Below are 20,093 nucleotides of genomic sequence, written 5' to 3'. Positions count from 1 at the left end.
TACCACAGTAGATATGCTAGACATGTGCAAAGCTGCATTCAGTTGAAAAAAAAAAAAAAAAGCAAACATTAAACAGCAAATCTAACACTGAAAATATTGTCAATAATGCCTCACTGCTCAGTTAAGCACATAACAAAAAAATATCAATACATTAAAAAAAAATCCATCTGTGCAGAACTGAGTTTAGCATGGGACTCATCCTCCCCCAGGCTTCCTGCCACATCCAAAGATCAGGCTGTAAGAAGATTTCTGTGCACTAATGGCATAAATCTTGTCGCTGCTTTTCTTGCATGCTGAATTTCAGCTCAAACATGACCAAAAAGTCTTAAAGTTACTTATATAAGAGCATCAGTATGACGGTTTGCTTTATTACACATCTTATGTTACTGTCACAATGTTTAAGAACTGGAATGAAACTCAAAAGGTTATGCATGCAACTGTGCAAAAATTAAAACATATTAACATATGTTAATATGTTTTATTTTTTTTTTTTTACTGGAAATTATAAATTCAGTAGCAGAGTTCAGACATACATTTTACCTGATCTATTCTGAATCTAATCTGGGCTTCTGGTACCTTGATCTTAAAGTTATTGCAACAGACTTACTTACCCCTGCTGTGAGTAAGTGTCATTATCATTGGCCATCTGTCTCAGAAAACTAGAAAATCGGAAAGCCACATTGCGATTGGCCATATGGTGCAGAAGAGCACCGGCTTAGAAAGAGTTTGATTCATTGAAGGTTTTCCAGCTGGCTCAGATAAAAAATCATTTTATCTGTGCCAGCAAATATGTATAAAATCCAAAATTATATTATTGGATGTTGGTGCTAGTATAAAGACAACATATTACAAAGACAACAGGACAAATCACTTAACACCTACGTAAGGAAAGCGACTTTTTTTTTTACCTACTTAGTTGTGAAAGCTGAGTTTTGAAGTGAACCTGTCCATGGTTTAATGCAACCTTAAAAAAGTCATATTCCGTCCTTTGTCTTGTCATTTTGTATATTTTCTCTTTTTCTGACCATTGGAAAAATCCTGTAGATTATCAGTTTCCCAAACATTTAGATTAGTTCAAAGTCACTTAAATCTCCTTTCTTCCTCATGCAAATGCTGTTTGAACTTCAGCAAATATCTTATATGCCTGAAAGGATTTTTGTTGCTGCCATTTGATTGGTTGAAATTAAACAAGCTTACCAAATAAAGTGGCCAATAAGTGTAGGATATATTTTCCTAGGCAGAACAAATAGCTCGACCCCTGCAACAGGAATTGAGCATAAAAAGATCCGATGAAGAAACATTGTCAATTTAAAGACACAAGCATGGGATTACAGATAAATCAGGGGCCATAATCTCAAATATATATGAACAAGAAAACCTTATCCCACCAGTGATTTTACTTAAAAGTCCTTGTCAAGGCTTACAACGCAAGATTCTCTTTCTGATATTTGTTTAATATTTGTTGTATAACTTTTTTCTAATCTGCTGTGTTGTGAGGGGGGGGAGTTCAAAATGAGTTCCTCGCGTAGCTTTATGGCACATCTGTGAAAATCAGTGTGGTTGATAGATTGGAGTGTAAGATGCTTGGAGGGCTCGCATTTGTTTTATGAGGTCAGTTATTTCCTGTCTTTGTGTAATCTATTGTCATACGGGCCGGAGATAAGAACAGAGTTTAGCAGCAGCTCGTCCTGCCTCATGATATGTCTGCATCTGTCTAAGAATCGGGTATTTGTGTTAACTCTCAGGGTCTCGACCTCCTGGGACAGCGCAGCTCTGAACTCTAAGCCGGGTATTATGCTAAGAATCATCAATGGTGATGAGGAAATTTCAAGTGTAAGTTCATGTGGATAATGGCGTTTTATTTAGCAAACAACTTTGAAGGTCCTCCAAGAAATATAAAAGTATAAATTACACATCGACTGTACAGATAAACAACTTGCATATTTGCAGCTATGCTGTTTTTTATGCATTTAAACACTGCCCAGAACGCATACATAAGAGCTATTAGTTTTGACATAATCTACACTGTAATATCTGATGCTCAGAGACAATAAAATCTGAAGGATTAAGACATGTGAGAAGAGAGAGCAGGGAAATGGGATGTTGGAAGCCGTTCCACCATGTGGAAGATGGGATCTCTTGAAAAGGAGCTGAAACTGATCAAAAACAAAAAGGTAAAATGCACAGAGATAAACTGCTGGTCCCATAGAAGTTGCATTCAATTAATTCATTTTCTTTGGAACCTACTAAGTAGTGCTTGTATTCTCTCAGTCTGAACAATCTGTTGACATGGCGAGACTGTCAAGCAACAGCTGTACTGATTCCAAGGAAGTTTCTTTGTCCCACCCCCATTATACTGTCACACATGACTCAGCACAGCTTGTAATTCTCCTGTTGAGATAGTGACTGATCTGAGGGTCAGTCAGAAGTTGGAGGATGCATTAGATAGTGGAAACAAAACCTCCAAATCAGTTCAATTTGATCTAAGTTTGACTATTCAGGATCTTCTTTGGTTGGGTTGATATCCACATCACTTCTACTTACAGATTCAGCTGATGATCTTAAAATCTTTAGTTGTCTAGAAATGTCCTCAAAAGACTTTTCCAGCTTGTGTAAATCTATCAACCTCCTTACATATTCCTTATGTTCGACAAAACTGACTCAAAAAGATCATTTCAAAGCTCCAAGTTAAAGTTTCCTAGAAACGGGTGCATTTGTTTGCTTTTAATTTTAAAACACAGTGAAAATGCCTTTCCTTCCTGCAAATGGCTCCACTAAATACTTCAAAAAGGGAATTCCCAGCTTGGGTTAAATAACTAACCCAAAGCAGGACACGGCTGTGTTATCAAATAACTTATAATACTGCTATGATGAGGCACATGCGCAATCATCGTTTCCCTCATCCAGCGCCAACTGAGCTCCGTCTTAAAGCCTCCTGCATCTGCAGAGGGATCATCAGTTTATAGGAGAGCAGGAAGCTGAGCTTTGTGGGAGCTGTCTGTTTACCCCGGAAACCTGTTATGTCAGGGAATGCCGATTATGAATCCAAACTTTTACCAATGTTTCTTTTCACCCAAGGCCGCCTCACTCTGATGAAAATGTGGAAACCGGATTTTGAAAATCAGTAATGTCACCATGCGCTAATCCGAAGCCCAGACTTAAAAGGGGATGTGTGGGACACGCAGTTGGTAGAGTTTGAAAATAAAGTCCAGCTAAAATATGCATGCAGGTGAGTGAGATCAATCTGTTTTCTTTGATATGCTTTCTTGCTTGAGCGATTGAGGTGGATTAAAGAGTCGCGAGGGCTTCTTTAATCTGGCAGCTTTCCTCTTTAGACATATATTATGTTGTTCACAAACCTATATCTGTCATTTGCAGTTTAAATCCACTGGTCACAGGGCATCTAGTTTAAGCTTCTTAGATTCATTTATTTAACGTTTTGCATGTTCTGATCTAAAAGTGGTTTAGCACCGCTTGTTCACTTTAAAAAGAGAATTTATTTTTTTTAAGTCAAGTGTTAATTGACTTATTTTCTTATTTTAACTGAGTTAAAACTTTAAATTTTGCCTTCCATTTTCATTACTATCAAGTGTAAAGAGATTGTAATAGAAAGTTAGCATATTTTCCTTATTTTATTATTACTGTATTGACAGTTATTATCTTTTTATTTATATTTTTAATTACATTTGTGCTCATTTAAGTGATGCAGCACATGGCAGCATTACAGTAAATGTGAAGAAACAAGAAAACTGATTAAAAAAATATGTATAGTCATGCACCATCTTAATGTTGTCAGTAAAAAGAGGTTTAAAGCTTGTAGAAAATATTTTTGAATCGTTTGCACATTAAGCGTAAAATAAGATCAGATGACTTTGGTCAAGATATTCAAAGGGCTTTTCAGCAACTTTTGGTCAGCAGGAAACTTACCTGTTTAAGTTTCATTTGATTATACAGTGCAGTGTCTGAATTACGCCACGTGATTTCTCTGTTTACTATGCGACACCCCTGCATTAAATCAAAGGTGGCAGATTTTCAACGGTTCTGCCCTTCATTTAAGCTCTAAAGCAAACTGAAGAAAAAAAAAAACCCACACACAAAAGAATGTTGGCAAACGACAGAACAGAGAAAGCAAACAGATGGTAGAAGCATCAAGGTCTTACGCTCCATGCGGGATATTGAACTCCTTACCTCTGACCTCTTATATACATCAAGAGATTCTGCTAGATGCACCAAGACATCAACCATGGGAAAGCAAATCCTGCTAAGCTCTCTCTATCTTTCTCTTATTCCTTGATTGTTCCCCTCCTCACTGTGGCATCGTGTGCTGATGGCTTCTCCTACAGTCTGGATATTCCTCCTATTCACCAAAGAGGGATTTTCTCTTGCACAGAAGATTAAAGGTAATTTTTGTCTTCTCATTGACGTTTATCCTCTTTAACAGGAGTGCACAAGTGTGTACACATTCCCAACTGACTGAAGAAGTTCATGTCATTTGTAGATGGAGATGCAGGAGCTAAAGGAAGCAGGCCCCCTGAGCAGTCGAGGAACAACCGTCACTGTGGGACCTGGGTTCGGAAATCAGACGGTGGAAGCTTCAGCTCCCCAAACTACCCAAACACGTACCCTCCGAACAAGGAGTGCCTTTATGTACTGGAAGGTAATAACTCTTGGTTATTGACTGTTAAAATGACAAGTTTTATAATGTAAAAAAAAAGACTCATAAAATGTAAAAACTTTATACTCTTTCTTTATTTTGCATTTTGCAGAGTTTAGAAAGAATTAGAAAATATCTTAATGTGTAAATGTATCAGTCAGGAGGAGAGTAAAAACACATCAACAGCATTTTATATTTATTACTCAGAAAAATAAATACCACGAGAAAATGTGGTACATCAGCGTTATTACAAAGCTGTAAATTTTAATGTGCTGGATTCTCCACATGCGGAGAGAGAAATAAAGTTAGAAAACAAAGAAAAAGATTCAGGATTGTCTAAAAGCTTTTCAAGTCTTGTGGCAGAATGTCTGATGAAATTAAGTTTGAACTTCTGTGGTTTTTGACACAACCCCACCAAGTATTTACACCATTCTCACAATAATGATGTGAGAATGATGCTGGGGATTACTTTTCAGATGAAACAGAGTTATTTCGGGAAGGAAGGTTGATATAATGAAACACTTTAATACCAGTCAGCCTTGACCCAAGAGATTCCAATATTTCCCTAAAAACAGAAGATAAAGTGAGCTTTTGTTTTTGATCAACGTCATAGTGAATCCAAGCATGCATTCAAAATTAACATCATTGTCTGGCCAATCAGAGTACAGAACTAAATCTGAGGGAAATCTGACATCTTGATTTGTATTTTCAGAGAAATTGTACAGGATACATGTCACATTAAGTGGAAGAAGTTTTGAAATGATTATATTTTGGCCTCAGTTGTTTTACATAGCAAAAACGTAAAATTCAACCAGGGTGTGTACAATTTTTGGATCAATTGTTGGTTTTTATTTAAGCATTTTGATTGTTCTTTCAATGCACTGTTTTATTAATAATGTTAAATCCCAGATTGTGGTTTGTTGCAGAATAAATAACACACTGCTCTGCTCATGTTTCTGCAGCCCTGCCCCGTCAGAGGGTGGAGCTTCAGTTCAGCAAGATCTTCCAAATCGAAGCGTCTTTTGAGTGTCGGTTTGACCACATCGAGGTGAGGGACGGTCCCTTCAGCTTCTCAACGCTCATCAATCGTTACTGCGGCACAGCCAATCCCGGCCGGATCCTCTCCAGTGGACGCTTCATGTGGATCCGGTTCTTCAGCGATGATGAGCTTGAGGGGAAAGGATTCCAGGTCCAGTATACGTTTACTGCAGGTGAATGAAATGCATAAAGTCGGTTTGGTTGTTTCTTTGACTTTGCACAATTTTGTAAATTATGATAATTTAATGCAAAGTTGGCATTTTTTAACGGACTTTTAATGCAACTTTTAGGGCAACTTTGCATTAAAAGTCTCATTATTTACCAAATGACACTTCATGACAACAGTCATAGACATTCATATAGACTTCTTTATGTTCATGACAGAGGTTATGTCATGTTTATGACTGTGTCATGTCAGTCTTATGCACACCCCTTCAAATAAAGTGTTACTGAAACTTCATTTTTATTTACTTATTTTTTATTTTTATACATTAAAAAATACTCTGTTTCTGTAATTTTCTGCAAAGATCCTGAATTTCATCTACATGTAGGAGGCCTTTTAAACCCCATCCCAGGTAGGTCAGCCACAAGTCATATCTCCTTAGATTAGCCTATCGGTCAATGTCCTGAAGAAGTTAGATTGCGTCTGCTTATCTCTTTTTATGCTCCTTGATTATGTTTTGTGTCTGCTGTGGTTCAGATTGTCAGTTTGAGCTAACTGGGTTTGACGGCGTGATCCGCTCCCACCAGGTTGAGGAGGAGAACAAAGTGAAGCCGGACCAGGCAGTGGACTGCATCTGGACCGTACAAGCCCCAATGAAGAGCAGAGTACGGCATGTGGCATGTTTCGTTTTTGCATACACCAATTATCTCCTAAATAAGCGCTTCTTCTAACATATAGAAATACGGAATAGCCTGAAAGCATAAACTCACGAGTGAGAGAAAGAAATGGGATTTATCTACAGAAAAATGAGTCTCCAGCCAGTGCGTACTTTATTCCAGCATTTTCTGTTGCGAAAATAGCAGGATTTACATGTTGTGACACCATATTAACTTAAATTGTAGCAATCCCACAGATTTTTCTCTTGTTTTAAAAATTTCTTTCAGATTTACCTGAAATTCTTGGAATATCAGATGGAAAACTCTAATGAATGTAAGAAGAATTTCGTGGCTGTTTATGACGGCAGTAGTGCCATTGAGGACCTCAAGGTAAATACCCCATCTAACATTTTAGCATATTTTAAACAGAGATGCACCCATCGATTGGCCAGAGAGTGGAATCAGCTTTTTTTATTATTATTATTATTATTATTATTTTTATTTTTGATTGATTCTAATCACTCGCTGGTTCAATTCTGGAAAATCAATATTTTTCACTTCATTAAGTACATCAAAACTGGGCACTCCTACCACTCACAATGTTTAAGCTCATCAACTGCACACTATGTATTTTGATGAAAGTGCTATGCGGTTTCTTGCAGGCCAAGTTTTGTAGTACAGTCGCTAATGACATCATGCTGGAGACTGGTTTCGGAGTGGTGAGGATGTGGGCGGATGAGACAAGCCGTCTAAGCCGCTTCAAGATGCTGTTCACAGTTTTCTCTGACCGTGAGTTCCTCCTTCACATTAATCTTTGTCCCTCTTTGCATTTTCCCCCATTCGGTTTAAGAAGCAGTTCAATGTATTTATTCAGAGATGTAACTATTAGATCTGTAACAATACATTCATGTGGTTACATTTAATCACTGCATCTTCGAGTGAGGTTAAGTTTAATATTACTAAAACCACAGACCATCTGGTCTATAATTTACACTTTAAGAAGCAGTTACATATAATCATGTTTGAAACTAGTACACCCCACAGCAGTCTGTTTTACTAACATGTTTGGACATATAGATATTTAGAGGGAGTAATGTTTACAGTAATGTAAACTTTTAAAACAGAATAAATAAATACATTTTAAAACCAACAAATTATAAATAAAATCTACAAATTTTACATAGGTATTTCAGTTAACCAATGTTTTAAATTAGGTCCTATTTGAACCTCTGCCATTTAGTTTGGTTTCCTCCTGACTGTTGAACTTTTCCAATGCTAAGATTGGAAAAGCTGTCTGAAGCATCCAAAGTTAGTGTTATAGATGATGGGAAGAGAGTCACAAAGGCATAAATAAAATGTTCAAATCAGAAATTATATTGTGGCTCCAAATGAAGGACATCTAAGATTGCCAACATTAACAGCACTGACTTTCTGAGCAAGTTCATCCCAAGAGCCGACTGCAAGATGCTGACAGAAATGTCTCACTTTTTTTAAGCGATAAAGAAAAACAATTAAACAGATATCTGAGCATTTATTTTGAAAGTACTGAATATCAAGTGGGGCGTCCAAAGTTTTCTACCTGACGGATGTTCTTTACAAGTACAGCTGAACTTGAATAAACTGTCTATAACTGGCTTGTCTGCATACGTCCCATACAACACCACTGTGTCTGTGTTTTAGCTCCCTGTATTGGCGGTGCGTTCTTTTGCCACAGCAACATGTGCATCAACAACTCTCTGGTGTGCAACGGCGTACAAAACTGCGTCTTCCCCTGGGATGAAAACAACTGCCAAGGTACCGCAGTTCTGCCAAAACACTGCCAGAAACATTGCTTGTGCTGTTTGACAGATACTGGTGTCATGTCAGGCCTGTACTTCTCTGCAGTTCTAACATCAAGATGCCAGAGTTGTGTGAAAAATTGTACACTGAATCTGCAGAACAACCAAATAGTAGGAATTTGTTGGAAAATTCCTCCGTGTGGGAAACTTAGAAAGCTTATCATCTTGTCCTGTTTTACATCTAAAAACAATAAAGATTTTCTGGGTCATTCGGGTCAGGGTCAAGATAAAGCGGATCCTCTGCCAGTTCTGGAGTTTTAACATTCAAATTTTCTGGTATTCACAAAGTTTGAGAGCTTTCAACCTAACTTCGTAAGTAGAAAACCACTCAGAGAAGATTCCAGAGTTACAATATTTAACAGTTGAAGAAAACATAAAGTATGCGACAAACTAAACCTGCAAAATATGTAAAACCCTAGAACTTCAGTTTTATTTTTACCATGAGTTTAAGCAGAGAACTCCTATTGAGGTGAGATTTACTGCAGATTTCCGCATTTTTATTCAGCCAAGGTTCCAAATTGATACTGGCTGATATAAACTGACCTGTGGTAACAAGTCCATGACTGCAGTAGAACCTCTGATATTTTCTTGTCTTTACATTTTCCTTCATGTCTACATTCCAGAAAAAAAGAACAAAGTTGCTTTCCTTCAGATCACAAAGACTCAGGGAACAATCATCTGCATTTCCACCGGGGTAGTGATGCTACTCCTAATTTTCTCCATAATGGTGCAAGTCAAGCAACCACGAAAAAAGGTAATCAAAACCTTCTGCCTTTCATTGTTCAACCTTTTCAAATCAGGACATAATAAAGCAATCTAGTCTCATCTAGAGTGTGCTTTTTTTTTCCACACATACACATCGTTTCGTTTTGATGTTTCTTTCGTAATGACAATGTAGAATTTGTTGTGTTTTTGAAGTTTGATGTTTGATTTAAACAGTTTTATAGACCTGATTATCACAGTTATGTCCTGATATATAAAGACACAGAACTGAAAGAGGGTGCACTTTCTTTCAACCACAACTGCATGTATGAACTGCTTTCGATCATATTTTCAAGGTAGTGATACGTAAGAAAAAACTGTTCCACCATCCTCACCTCCAGAAGATGTTTGACCCTCAGCACTACGAGCTGTTTTCTATCAGAGACAAGGTTAACTTCATAACTTTCACCACTTACCGACATACCTATAATTTTCTTTATGTGCATATTAAAACGATATGCCTGATATTTTTATTGTTTTTTAGGAGATGTCTGGAGACTTGAGGGATCTTTCAGAGGAACTTCTGTCCCTCCAGGCTCTGAGGAGATCTTCATCGGGCTCTCGTTGCGTTCACGAACATCACTGCGGTTCACAGGGATCTATCAATTCCCTCAAACCAGGCCACAGTTCAAATGTCTTGGGCAAGACGTCCTTGGAGCTCCCCCCGTTCAGAAGGGACAGTCAGACCACTGCGCCGCCTTTCAGGGGCATAAACAACAACTTGCGGAAGAAGAGCTGGCCCAGTTTAAAACAGAGCCAAATGCAGAGCCACCCTGCTATCAGGGATCGAGTGCTGTGGCAGCAGGACAGAGTTATGGAAGAACATGACGAGGAAGAGGAGGAAGAGGGGAGGTATGATCTGTATGTCAGAAGAGCAGGAAGCCGAAGGGGAAAATATGACATGGCTCAGCAAAGATCTCATTCCATGGACTTTTAACATGAGAAACATTACAAATTACAGGGGTTTAGAGACAGTTTTTTGTGCTGATTGTGAATAAAACATAAAGATAAAAGCAGATTCACCTTGTTTGCCATTGTACTTGTCTCTTTTCATTAAGGTTACAGCACAGTGTTTGGTTAAAAACTGAACAGGTTTTAGGATTTATGAAACCTTCATGTGAGAACACCAAACAGAGCATTTTCAATGGTTTCATGGGATTAGAATAATTTTAAAGTGACTCAAGCATAAAAAAAAGTACAGGATATAGATCAGTGAAGCCTACATGGGATTATTCTAAAGCACAGGTGTCTAGCTCCAGTCCTGGAGGCCCGCTGCCCTGCAACTTTTAGATGTGCCTCTGCTGCACCACACCTGAATAGAATAATTAGGTCATTAGCAGGACTCTGGAGATCTTATCTACACAATAAGGAGGTAATGAAGCCATTTCATTCCAGTGTTTTGTAGCTGTGGCACATCTAAAAACAGCAGGATAGTGGCCCTTGAGGACTGGAGTTTGACACCCCTGTTCTAAAGTGATTATAGATGCTTTTGTATAGACCTTACGACTTGTAAAACCCATGTGTGAAAAAATTGAGGATTCTTAGTTTCCACACATTGAGATGCTTGGTGTTCCTCTTTTTTGACAAGTGTGTTTAGGATGTTGAAATGAAGTGCAATTTTAATGGACAAATACCTCACGGTTTTTATTTGAGCCATCAACATAAATGATCCAAAAGTGTGTCTTCCCAGTCGTGAGAAAGGTTTTTATCTGGTTTCTTTTAACAAGTGTGTTTACAGGAATTTGCCCCATAAAAGTATTTGACCTAGTGTGTTAGATATCCCACTGGCATACAGATCTTTTTCAAAACATTATAAACTTGCGTTATATATTTCTCATTTCACGACTGACACACTTTGAATTCATGCCACTCCGCACATGAGAAAAGATCATTTAACAATTTAGCAGGAATAATCAAAATGAAACCAAAATCCAGAAGTTACCTTGAGTTAGACTTTGTATCGTTGTTTTGGTCAGTTTTGAACAGGACGTGTAAACATTTAAAAAGTAGAACATTTTTATTGTTCTTTATTGATGACCATTCTAGGATTGTTTTCATCTGGTATTCAGGGCATCCGCAGCCACAGCATCTCTAAAACCTGTGAAGTTTTCAGTTGGGACGTTCCAAATTTGTCCAGCTCAGTTGCTATATTTAGCAAATTGACTTGGTGGAAAATTATTACAGCAACAGCTGTCAGGCAGACAAATTATCAGGGCTTTTTAGTGCCATTGCGTCTGCTCTTTATTATACAGGGTTTTGACCTTTGGCCTGTTGTGCCCAAGAATCACTAGTGTGTTGAGGTTGTTTACCAACATTAATTTTATTATAAATGAAAATGTAAATTAAAAAAACACTCCATAGAGTTATCAGCAGTAAGAAGATGGTGTATCGGACGCTTTGGATCTCTTTGTTTGTATTCAAGTGTCCATGAATAGGCATTGAATCAGTGGAGCGTTATATAATAGACAGCACAGTTGAAAGGGAAACTAGGTCAACAGGTACACCCACTGCAACTGAATGACCTCTTTACAGCAGGAAAATGACTCAACAATTTGATTCTGAGATAAAGGTAAGCTTTGTACTTGAAGAATAGGTCAACCTTTTCTCAGCGAATTTACTGTTCAAGAACTGCTTATGGTGTTTATTCAGTCTGAAAAACAAAAGAAAATTGGGATTTTGCCGTTGCCCTCGGTAACTTCTCATACCACGGAGGGATATCTTTGAAGATACTGTCAGTAAACATACACTAGTTGAAGTATTTTTCAGGAGTTTCAGCTGATTACGTAAAGAAGATTTTGTTACTCTTTTGACTCCAAGCAAACAATGTCTTTGACATAAATAAGAAGCCAGTCTTAAATTTAAATGTGAGTTTGGCTGACACTAATAAAAGTTTTAATCTTCATAAATCTTTATATCAGATCTATTCAAACTACTAAGTTGTGTTATTTTAGGCAAAAAATGCTCACAAAGAGCGTTTACAATGTAGAGGAGAGAAGTAAAGCCACAACCTTTTGTGATCACCGGCTTAAAACATGGTTTAATTTCAGTGTAGCTGGTGAACAATTCTGTAAATGATTGATGGCCATAAAACCTGCATTTACCTCAGCAGGTGAACACACCCATCAGCTACAAGTCAGGAAAGTTTACCTCTTATTAACTTTGATAGTGGCAAAAAGAGAATCATTGGTAAAGGTATGTTTGTCATGGTCAATACTAATGAGCAATTGACCTAACAGTCATGTTTCACCCATATATCTATTTCTAATATTTGACTGTGTCTATATTTTTTAGCAGCTACGGTACTTTGCCAGTTCTAGGGTGGAGTTCATTTTGCTCTAGAGTTTCTTAATTCATTGCAACACGTTCAACAAGATGCCAAAAATCATTCTTTAAAGATGTTGATCCATGTTGACATGAGAGCATCAAGCAGTTGTAGTTTTGTCAGCTGTATGTCCATGATGCAAATCTCCTGTTTCTCCCTTCTAGATTGATATCTGGTGAGTGTGGAGGTCATTGGAGTAATGTGACTGAGGTAGCCATCAGAAGATGGACACACTATGGCACAAAAAGAAAAAAAAAAGAAAAAGGTTTGGAAAACGCTGGAATTGAGCATGAGCAATTCCTTTAAAAAAATACTGTCAAAGGAACACCATCACCTTAAAAACATGCAAACATGGTCAGTGAGTGTACAGTACACCCAACATGTGTGCGTGTGTGTGTGTGTTTGTATGTCCCATGTGTGACCCTAGCTGCTTAAACATGCACAGCTCCTTTTATGAGATACGTTAACAGCTGTGGTTACACACGATTGTGACAGTGCAGATACAGTGTTCTCCTTCAATTCTGTCACAACTCAGCATTCCTGAGTACTCCAGCACTTAAAGAATCCAAACATTGAACTTACTGCCGTAGCACGTGTTTGTGAAATGAAATGATTTTGGCTTACAAAGAACACACACATCACAGGATTCACGTGGATTCTCTTTTAACAAGAAGACTGAAAACTCACAAGTCACCGAATGATTGGTCATAGAAACCTTTTAATGACCAAAATGAATAAATACAAAATGACAGACATGCCAGTTACAAAACACTTTAAAGACAATAACAGACAATTAGTTTTTTTTTAACTTCAAACATCTATACATCTGTATATACTGATAAAGAGAATACCATATATCCTCAACACATTTAAGCCTAAATTATAATGATATAAATATGACTTCAATCAAAGGATGACAAAATTCACACAGTGGTTTCACTAACATATGCATAAGCTTTTCCTTCATTAAAAATACAATCTTTCTTGTTTTTTTTTTTTTACATTTTCAGTTCACAAATTGAGTTTGTGTTTCAGGCTTCATAGCCAAGTTGTCATAAAGTGTCCAGTTTGATTTTCTCAGATCGGTGCTCCATGTTGGAGCATAACAACATCACTAAGTGCTTCTTCTTCATTTTTTTTTTGTCAGCAATGAAAAGATTCCTCAAAGTAGGGAGTCTTCTGTTTATATCTCAGCAGAGGTGTGATTTCCCCAAGAACAGCTTCTGTGAAGTTTGGTCGTCTCCAGGCATAGACCATGCTGTTCAGGAATCCTTGGAGAGACACGGTGGCAGCCTAAAAATAATAATTAAAATATACAATGTTATAAAAACAAACTCAGTTTAAATTCTAAGACCTATTTGACAAATGCTACCCATTTTTCAAATAGGTAGTAATTTCTGAAAGGTCTGTGACAGCAAAAAAATGCTTTTTAAGCTGCTTATCACTCGAAAATGGGAACTGAGAAACATTAATGGATGAGAATGCACAATCTATATCTACATTGTTTAACAGACCATTGTACATTTAGCATTTTAAATGGGAATGTCTCAAATGGATATGTAGCCAGTGACTGGCAAAAAGAAAAAAAAGAATTGAGTGAAAACTTTGAGTACAAAAGTCACAATCTGCCACAACTCTGAGTATACAACAGGAACTGACTCACAACATGGACAGGAAGTGCAATTAAATATCTCTGTAGGTTGCCGGTTTGTTAAATCTCCAAGGTATCCGCTCTAAGTCACAATTTCTCTCAACTTTCTCCTCCTCACTGAATAAATCACTATATAACTGTTCACTTTATGAAACAAAATTAGAGCTTCTATTGCGGTTGTATTTTTGAATAAGTTTGTCATTACAAAAGCAACTTCAACTCTAACTCTGCTAACTCTCATTTAGCAGCTTTCAGTTCAATTTTCCACGGCCTTCCTCATGCCTTTTTAATTTTCACCTTTTTTGCAGTAATATAAATTAATACATACAAGCAACAACTATGAACGTAGCTGAAAAAGCAGTAAACAATTATGGCATTTTATATCAGAAGCTCTAGCGATACAAACCTGTATCAAATACAGTCCATATAAACTGTCTTGTTTAACATTCATATAGATCATCAAGGGAGCAATCAGAAGAAGGAGGAGTGCTGCAGAAGAATCAAGTGTGAAATATTAGTTTTCAAGCTAAAATACAGATGATTGTTAATTTTAATTGCACGTGTGTCAAAGTACCTGGTGCCCAACAGAATAATATGACCATAACGATATTTCGTGCTGTAGAAAACACTCTTTTGAGTTGCCTTCTTAAATGCCCATCTCCCTCCACAGGGAAGAGTCCAACTTGCATGTACTGTTCATGCCACTTCCCGATTTTCCAATAAATAACCTGAAGAAGACAGGAAATAACATCTGTGTCTTTAGCTGGTGTTGTCAAACCACCATTATATTTATTGGAACTATTTCTATTTGAAATAGTTTTTAATGATGATGTTGACATAATCTGAGTGCTGATTACTCACAGAGCAAGACAACATTGCTGTTATCACTACAATGGCAAGGAAGACTCTGATGAAAGTATCGTGTATCTTATCCTAAAAAAAATATTTTTAAAAAGTTAAGGACATTGTTGGCAAAAAATTGTACATGACCTATGAACACAATGCAGAAATGGCAGGGGACAAAGTTTGTAACAGCATGTTCAGGACACTCACCACTCCAACACAAGGGTCCTTCCAGACATGCAAGAACAAAATACAGCTGGAAAAATAAATAAAAATAAGATATCAAAATTATACAAAACAAGTTCCAATAAATTAGCGTGAGTTTAAATTACGGACCACCTGCATGCTCACCTGCTACAGTACGAGCTACCGTTATCGCTGAGCCCGTCCTGCGATCTGGAACTTGCAGGAATTAACGTGGCAGGTTTTATCAACAGAGTGCACACATAAACAAAGTAAATGGCAAGTGGCGCCAACCTGTGACACAGGAGAGGTGAAGTCAGCCTCTGTTTGCTTATGAAAGCTTTGGCATGACAATGGAAAGTTGAAAGACTCACCACACTAAGACATACAAAGGAATCGCTTTGATTTTTCTCCTACACTGACTCTACAAGCCAAGACAGACATAGAAAGAGGCATAAAATGACTAAATCTTTCAACATTATGTAAAATCATGTAAATCAAAATAAAGGTCTTATTTTGCCTCACATGTTCATCTTCTTCATCTGCTGCTCTGTCCCTCCAGCCCTGCATGGCATTCCTCGACTTCAAGGCATAAACGATGGCCAGCAAGAATGAAATGAAATAAAATGTCTGGAAGACACAGTCACACAAGAAATCATTCGCAATGTGCTCATTTAAGTTATTAAAAGGAATAATCTAAAGTACAGTAACGCACACAAGTATTTAACGCTTCAAGTCAGCTGGGAGATCAGAGGAGTTTCAGACATTGTCATGAGGATTGTGTTTATTACGTTCTTGCAGGACAATTTTACTCTTTCTACGATCTTTCTACAACTGTAACTTTGCGTGAAGCTTTACCCGAACGTAAACCATGTCTGTAGACTAAATGCATAAGAGATGCTGAGTCTTCATTCATTTGTTTTAAAACTTTGAGTTAAGACCGGATAAGCTAGAAGTTCAGCAATAAATGACAAAAGCCACAAACGCTCAGTGTGAAGTGAAGCAAACTACAGTTATAAGCACTTTTGTTTGTCAGAGAGCAAGATATATCTTATAACATATTTATTAGTATGTTGTAAACAAATAATATTTTTAAATCATGCTATTTTGAAATTATAAATACATCGTTAGTCATTATAAAGCTATACCATTTTTACTAGAATTTTTTTGGAATCTAAAATGGTTACTTTAATCCATTTTACTGTATCTCTTCTTGTCTTTTAACCTAGGAGTTTAAGATTTCCTTTTGTAAAAAAAAAAAAAAAAAAAAAACATCTGCCCAGGCACGAACCAGCCCTGTAAATGATTGGCGTTGCTGAAAATGCGGTTTCTCACCAGTGACAGTGGGAGGAGGTATGGGCAGACGACAGCACTGAACGGGTGAACTTTGTTTATGACACTGGTACACATCAGGACGATAGCAGCCAGCAGGTCGGCCAGAGAGAGCTGCACCAAGAGGTGAACCTGTAAAGAAATACTCTTGAAACATGTGGACTTGCTGTAAAACTGTCCTGGTCATAAAAACCCCAACAGCATCACGTTGTTGAGTCATTCTCCACCTAAAGCGTTCATATCCCGTGGAATTTTTTTTACAAGTTTTGTCATGTTCATCCACAAACGTCAAGATATTTTATTGAGGTTTTTGTGATAGACCAACATAAATTAGTCTATACCTTTGAAGTGAAATGATAATGATTGAGTTTATTTTTTATTTTATTTTTTAGCTTATATTTAAAAGGGCTAGAAGCACTCTTCTTGTAAATTGCTTTGTTACTCCATTCCTTTCATGGTTTATCACAAAACTCCACTAAATACAGTATCTTAAAATTTGTGATTGTCTGGTGACAAAATGTTAAAAGGTACAAGTTGTATTAATGCTCTTTTAAGTCATTTCACAGCTATGACTTAGTAAAAAAAATAATAAAAAAATGCAACAACATAACATCTCAAAAATTAAAAATATAAGAACCTGAACTCACCTGTCCTCTTAGGTGTCTCCATTTTATTGTTGAAACCAGCAAGACTGAAAAACTCCCAGTTATACTGCGAATATTGAAGGAACAGTGAGATTAGAGGAAATCTTTTATTTTAATTTTAAACAAACCCTAAGCTTCCAAAAAGAAACATAAAGGGAAAAAGACCCTTAAATCTTTAAGTTAAATTAAAAAAAACTAAGATTACATCACTTGAAATGGAAACACATATTTTCAAATGACTTTCATAAAATTTGCCAACATGATAATTAAAATATTATACTTTTGGATTTGTGTGAACATGACTGCTAAAACTCATTTGTACGGTAAACATTTTTTAAGTCATGGATTTGAAAAATATCCTGTATATATGTAAAAAAAAAAAAAAAAAAAAACAACCACACTTGATTAATTCCATATTTAATTAGAAGCTATAAGTTAACACTGCTAAGATAGAAACACACAAAGGCAAATTATCTTTTACATATGTGAAACTAAATTCCAGTGAAGCCAAAAATGTACTATAAAAGCAAAAAACACTAAACTGATGACTCTGTCACCTGATCTGTACTGAATCATGAACAACATTAACACACCTGTTTAATATGTAAAAGCATAACCCCTGGTTCAGTAAAACACAGTAATCTTAGAAGACAAAACATTGAATTTGACAGACTCTACTGGGAATGAGAGACGTACAATTCCAAGTTATGAAAGTCACACGGCCACATTATGTAAGCGCACTTCAAAAATCCAAAAACAGAAATAGCATTTGCCTTCACTGAGCATGCTGCTATGCAGGTTTGGAAAATATGTGTTGGAGACGTAATAGATTGCCATTAATGAGCTGCAGACACAAAACCATGCCTACATCAGTTTTATTTTGAAATATTCCAGGAAATATAACAAATAATCACAATACCTGAGAGAGAGCAGCACTATGTACAATATAGAGAGAACATCAATCTGAAAAACAAAATAAAAAAAAGCTTTAAATCATAAGCAGAGTGCCCTTCAGAAACACTGCAAATGCCAAAAAATACTTTCTTAATTACCTGTTTACTGCCCAGCAATCCACTGAAATCCTGAGTAGAATTTGGCATATTCATATCGTCACATTCAGTATATCTGCTGCTATGAAATGTGTTTCGTTACAGTCCTCTGTGAAACTGTTTTAACCTGTCACAGGGCACATTCTTTATAAACGTATCTGTCTTATCACATGCTGCTGCTTTGACTCCACCTGCTCGGAGGTTTGTTTAGGTAAGAGCTGTTGGCATCACTGCATTCTTTAAGACGGGAATCCCCACATGAGCAGCCTTACTTCCAATAAGGATAATAAATAATGTCCACTGGAATATTTATTTTAAATTGCTTTAGCAATTGTATTTAATTGAGTAAAATAGTAGATAAATAGTAAAAATTATGTTTGCCTCTGCATGTTTTTCTGCTGCTATATTATGCAGTTGCACATATTACATAACGGTATATTTTAACAGATATAAATGTCTCAGTAGGTCGTTGATATATGTAGAAATCTATAACTTTATACTTAGATTTCAATGAAACAAATATAGCTTGGTTTGTGCTGAATAGAAGCTGTAAATCCTGTGAAACAGTGACATCTAGTGGTATGTCTACGGAGGTGACAAGTCTCGTAAGTGAATTAAAGTTTGGGGGTGAAACGTAACAGTACACGTTATTTTACGTTTTCTTCTGGATTGAAATGTATTTTCCGCCTTCAACCAATTAAATTGATATAAAACACTAGGTTTGTCTAAAAAACACTTTAAAGAAATATGTAAAATCTTTCGGGATGGCTCTGTGGACAAATAAAGCTGGTTCAGACTGATGACGCTGTGCCTTCCACGTTTACACCGGACGTGGCAGTCTGGAGTGAAATCACAGTAACTTCCCTCCCGCAACCGTGGCCGGACCCGTTTTAAATACATTTCGCGTTGCTGTTGTCGTGGTTAAATATCAGTTCTAGTTTTAAATAGTCAAACATCTTCGGGCAGCCATGGGGCTCACCATCTCGTCGATCTTCGGTCGGCTGTTCGGGAAGAAACAGATGAGGATTCTGATGGGTGAGTAAAAAGTTTTGTTTGGCTAACGGCAGTTAGCATCGCTTACTACAGAAAATTGAGATGAAGTAAGTTTAAAACTGCTACTAAAGGGTAAGACTGATGAGCTGGATACAAAACGGGGTGCGCATTGTTTCCGGAAATAAATCTAATGTCCTGCTCCGAAAAAAAATAAACGGTTTTCGTTAAGATGTTTGGCGCAACAGGCTTTCAATGTGGCCTCCTTTATGGAATGCTAGCAATTTGTAAATAAAAAAGTTATGCACCGAACTTTTAAAAAAGTCACGGTTTCCAAAATCCTCCAAATTATCACGCAAGCAGTAATGTTCAAATCAATCCACGGTTTGACCCTGCTGCATAGAGATGGGAAAATATAAAAAAAGAATACACTGATCGCAGCAAACGACTAAAAATAAATCTTCCCTGTTCTTGAAGGTTGAGATGCTTCTATAAAGGGTTTTATTTGTGGATTAAACGTTTTTTTTAATCAAATGGAAGTCCAGAAGACTTCCAGATGATGAAATGGGCATTTGTAAAATATCAAACCATCATTAAATTTGAATTGGAAGCTGATTTACAAAGTCTACAATAATTCTTTACACAGGAAACAAAGGTGGGAGAGTGAAAAACATCTTTGAGTCATAATTTGAAATTGGTGTTTTAAAAAAACTTGAAATGGGCTGGAAGGAGATGTTTACAGTACAACCTAAAGTGACAATTATCCCTGTAATTTGTAGGAACTCTTATAGTTCCCTCGCGTTGACTACCTATGGTTGTTTATGATCAGGAAATAGTTTTGACAAAAAAAATTTTGTTTTTGTTAGTGGGGATGGAAATGTAGTAGCTTTTTTAAAAAAAAAAAAAAATAAATAAATAAAATCCATACCAATGGTTGGGATAGAGGTCACAATTTCACCAAGCTTCAG

The 20,093-nt window shown here is 36.8% G+C and overlaps 3 protein-coding genes across 5 annotated transcripts in view; 2 read left to right on the top strand and 1 right to left on the bottom strand.

Annotated features, from left to right (window-relative positions):
* Window positions 1-2,814: 2,814 nt before the first annotated feature.
* On the top strand, window positions 2,815-10,133 carry neto2b (neuropilin (NRP) and tolloid (TLL)-like 2b). 3 transcript variants are annotated; one of them, XM_016668137.1, is made up of 12 exons: window positions 2,815-3,229; window positions 4,391-4,400; window positions 4,499-4,657; window positions 5,617-5,865; window positions 6,220-6,267; window positions 6,393-6,520; window positions 6,800-6,901; window positions 7,174-7,300; window positions 8,192-8,305; window positions 8,973-9,103; window positions 9,408-9,500; window positions 9,596-10,133. In XM_016668137.1, the coding sequence occupies exons 1-12, from the start codon at window positions 3,224-3,226 to the stop codon at window positions 10,046-10,048; spliced, it is 1,620 nt and encodes a 539-aa protein (XP_016523623.1). In that variant the 5' UTR covers window positions 2,815-3,223; the 3' UTR covers window positions 10,049-10,133. The 3 variants fall into 3 exon arrangements, with proteins under 3 accessions (XP_016523623.1, XP_007545701.1, XP_007545700.1); XM_007545639.2 differs by having other exon boundaries at window positions 4,344-4,400; XM_007545638.2 differs by lacking the exon at window positions 2,815-3,229 and having other exon boundaries at window positions 4,328-4,400.
* A 3,001-nt stretch (window positions 10,134-13,134) lies between these two features.
* Window positions 13,135-18,829, bottom strand: LOC103133753 (transmembrane protein 116). Its single transcript, XM_007545637.2, has 12 exons — window positions 18,139-18,829; window positions 18,006-18,049; window positions 17,090-17,153; window positions 16,446-16,574; window positions 15,636-15,740; window positions 15,485-15,534; window positions 15,279-15,404; window positions 15,138-15,183; window positions 14,946-15,017; window positions 14,659-14,812; window positions 14,491-14,573; window positions 13,135-13,726 (listed from the first exon to the last, which is right to left on the bottom strand). Exons 1-12 carry the CDS (start codon window positions 18,190-18,192, stop codon window positions 13,577-13,579), a joined length of 1,077 nt encoding a protein of 358 aa, XP_007545699.1. The 5' UTR covers window positions 18,193-18,829; the 3' UTR covers window positions 13,135-13,576.
* Window positions 18,830-18,984: 155 nt separating this feature from the next.
* The window catches only part of LOC103133752 (ADP-ribosylation factor 4-like), a 5,294-nt gene continuing 4,185 nt past the window's right edge, over window positions 18,985-20,093 (top strand). The window contains exon 1 of the mRNA XM_007545635.2: window positions 18,985-19,170. Within this exon, the coding sequence (XP_007545697.1) occupies window positions 19,104-19,170 (67 nt within the window). The 5' untranslated portion in view covers window positions 18,985-19,103. The remainder of the gene's footprint in view (window positions 19,171-20,093) is intronic.

Source organism: Poecilia formosa, unplaced genomic scaffold (assembly GCF_000485575.1).
Source record: "Poecilia formosa unplaced genomic scaffold, Poecilia_formosa-5.1.2 Scaffold13, whole genome shotgun sequence".
Lineage (NCBI taxonomy): Eukaryota > Metazoa > Chordata > Actinopteri > Cyprinodontiformes > Poeciliidae > Poecilia > Poecilia formosa.
This window is presented reverse-complemented; position numbering and strand designations above follow the sequence as displayed.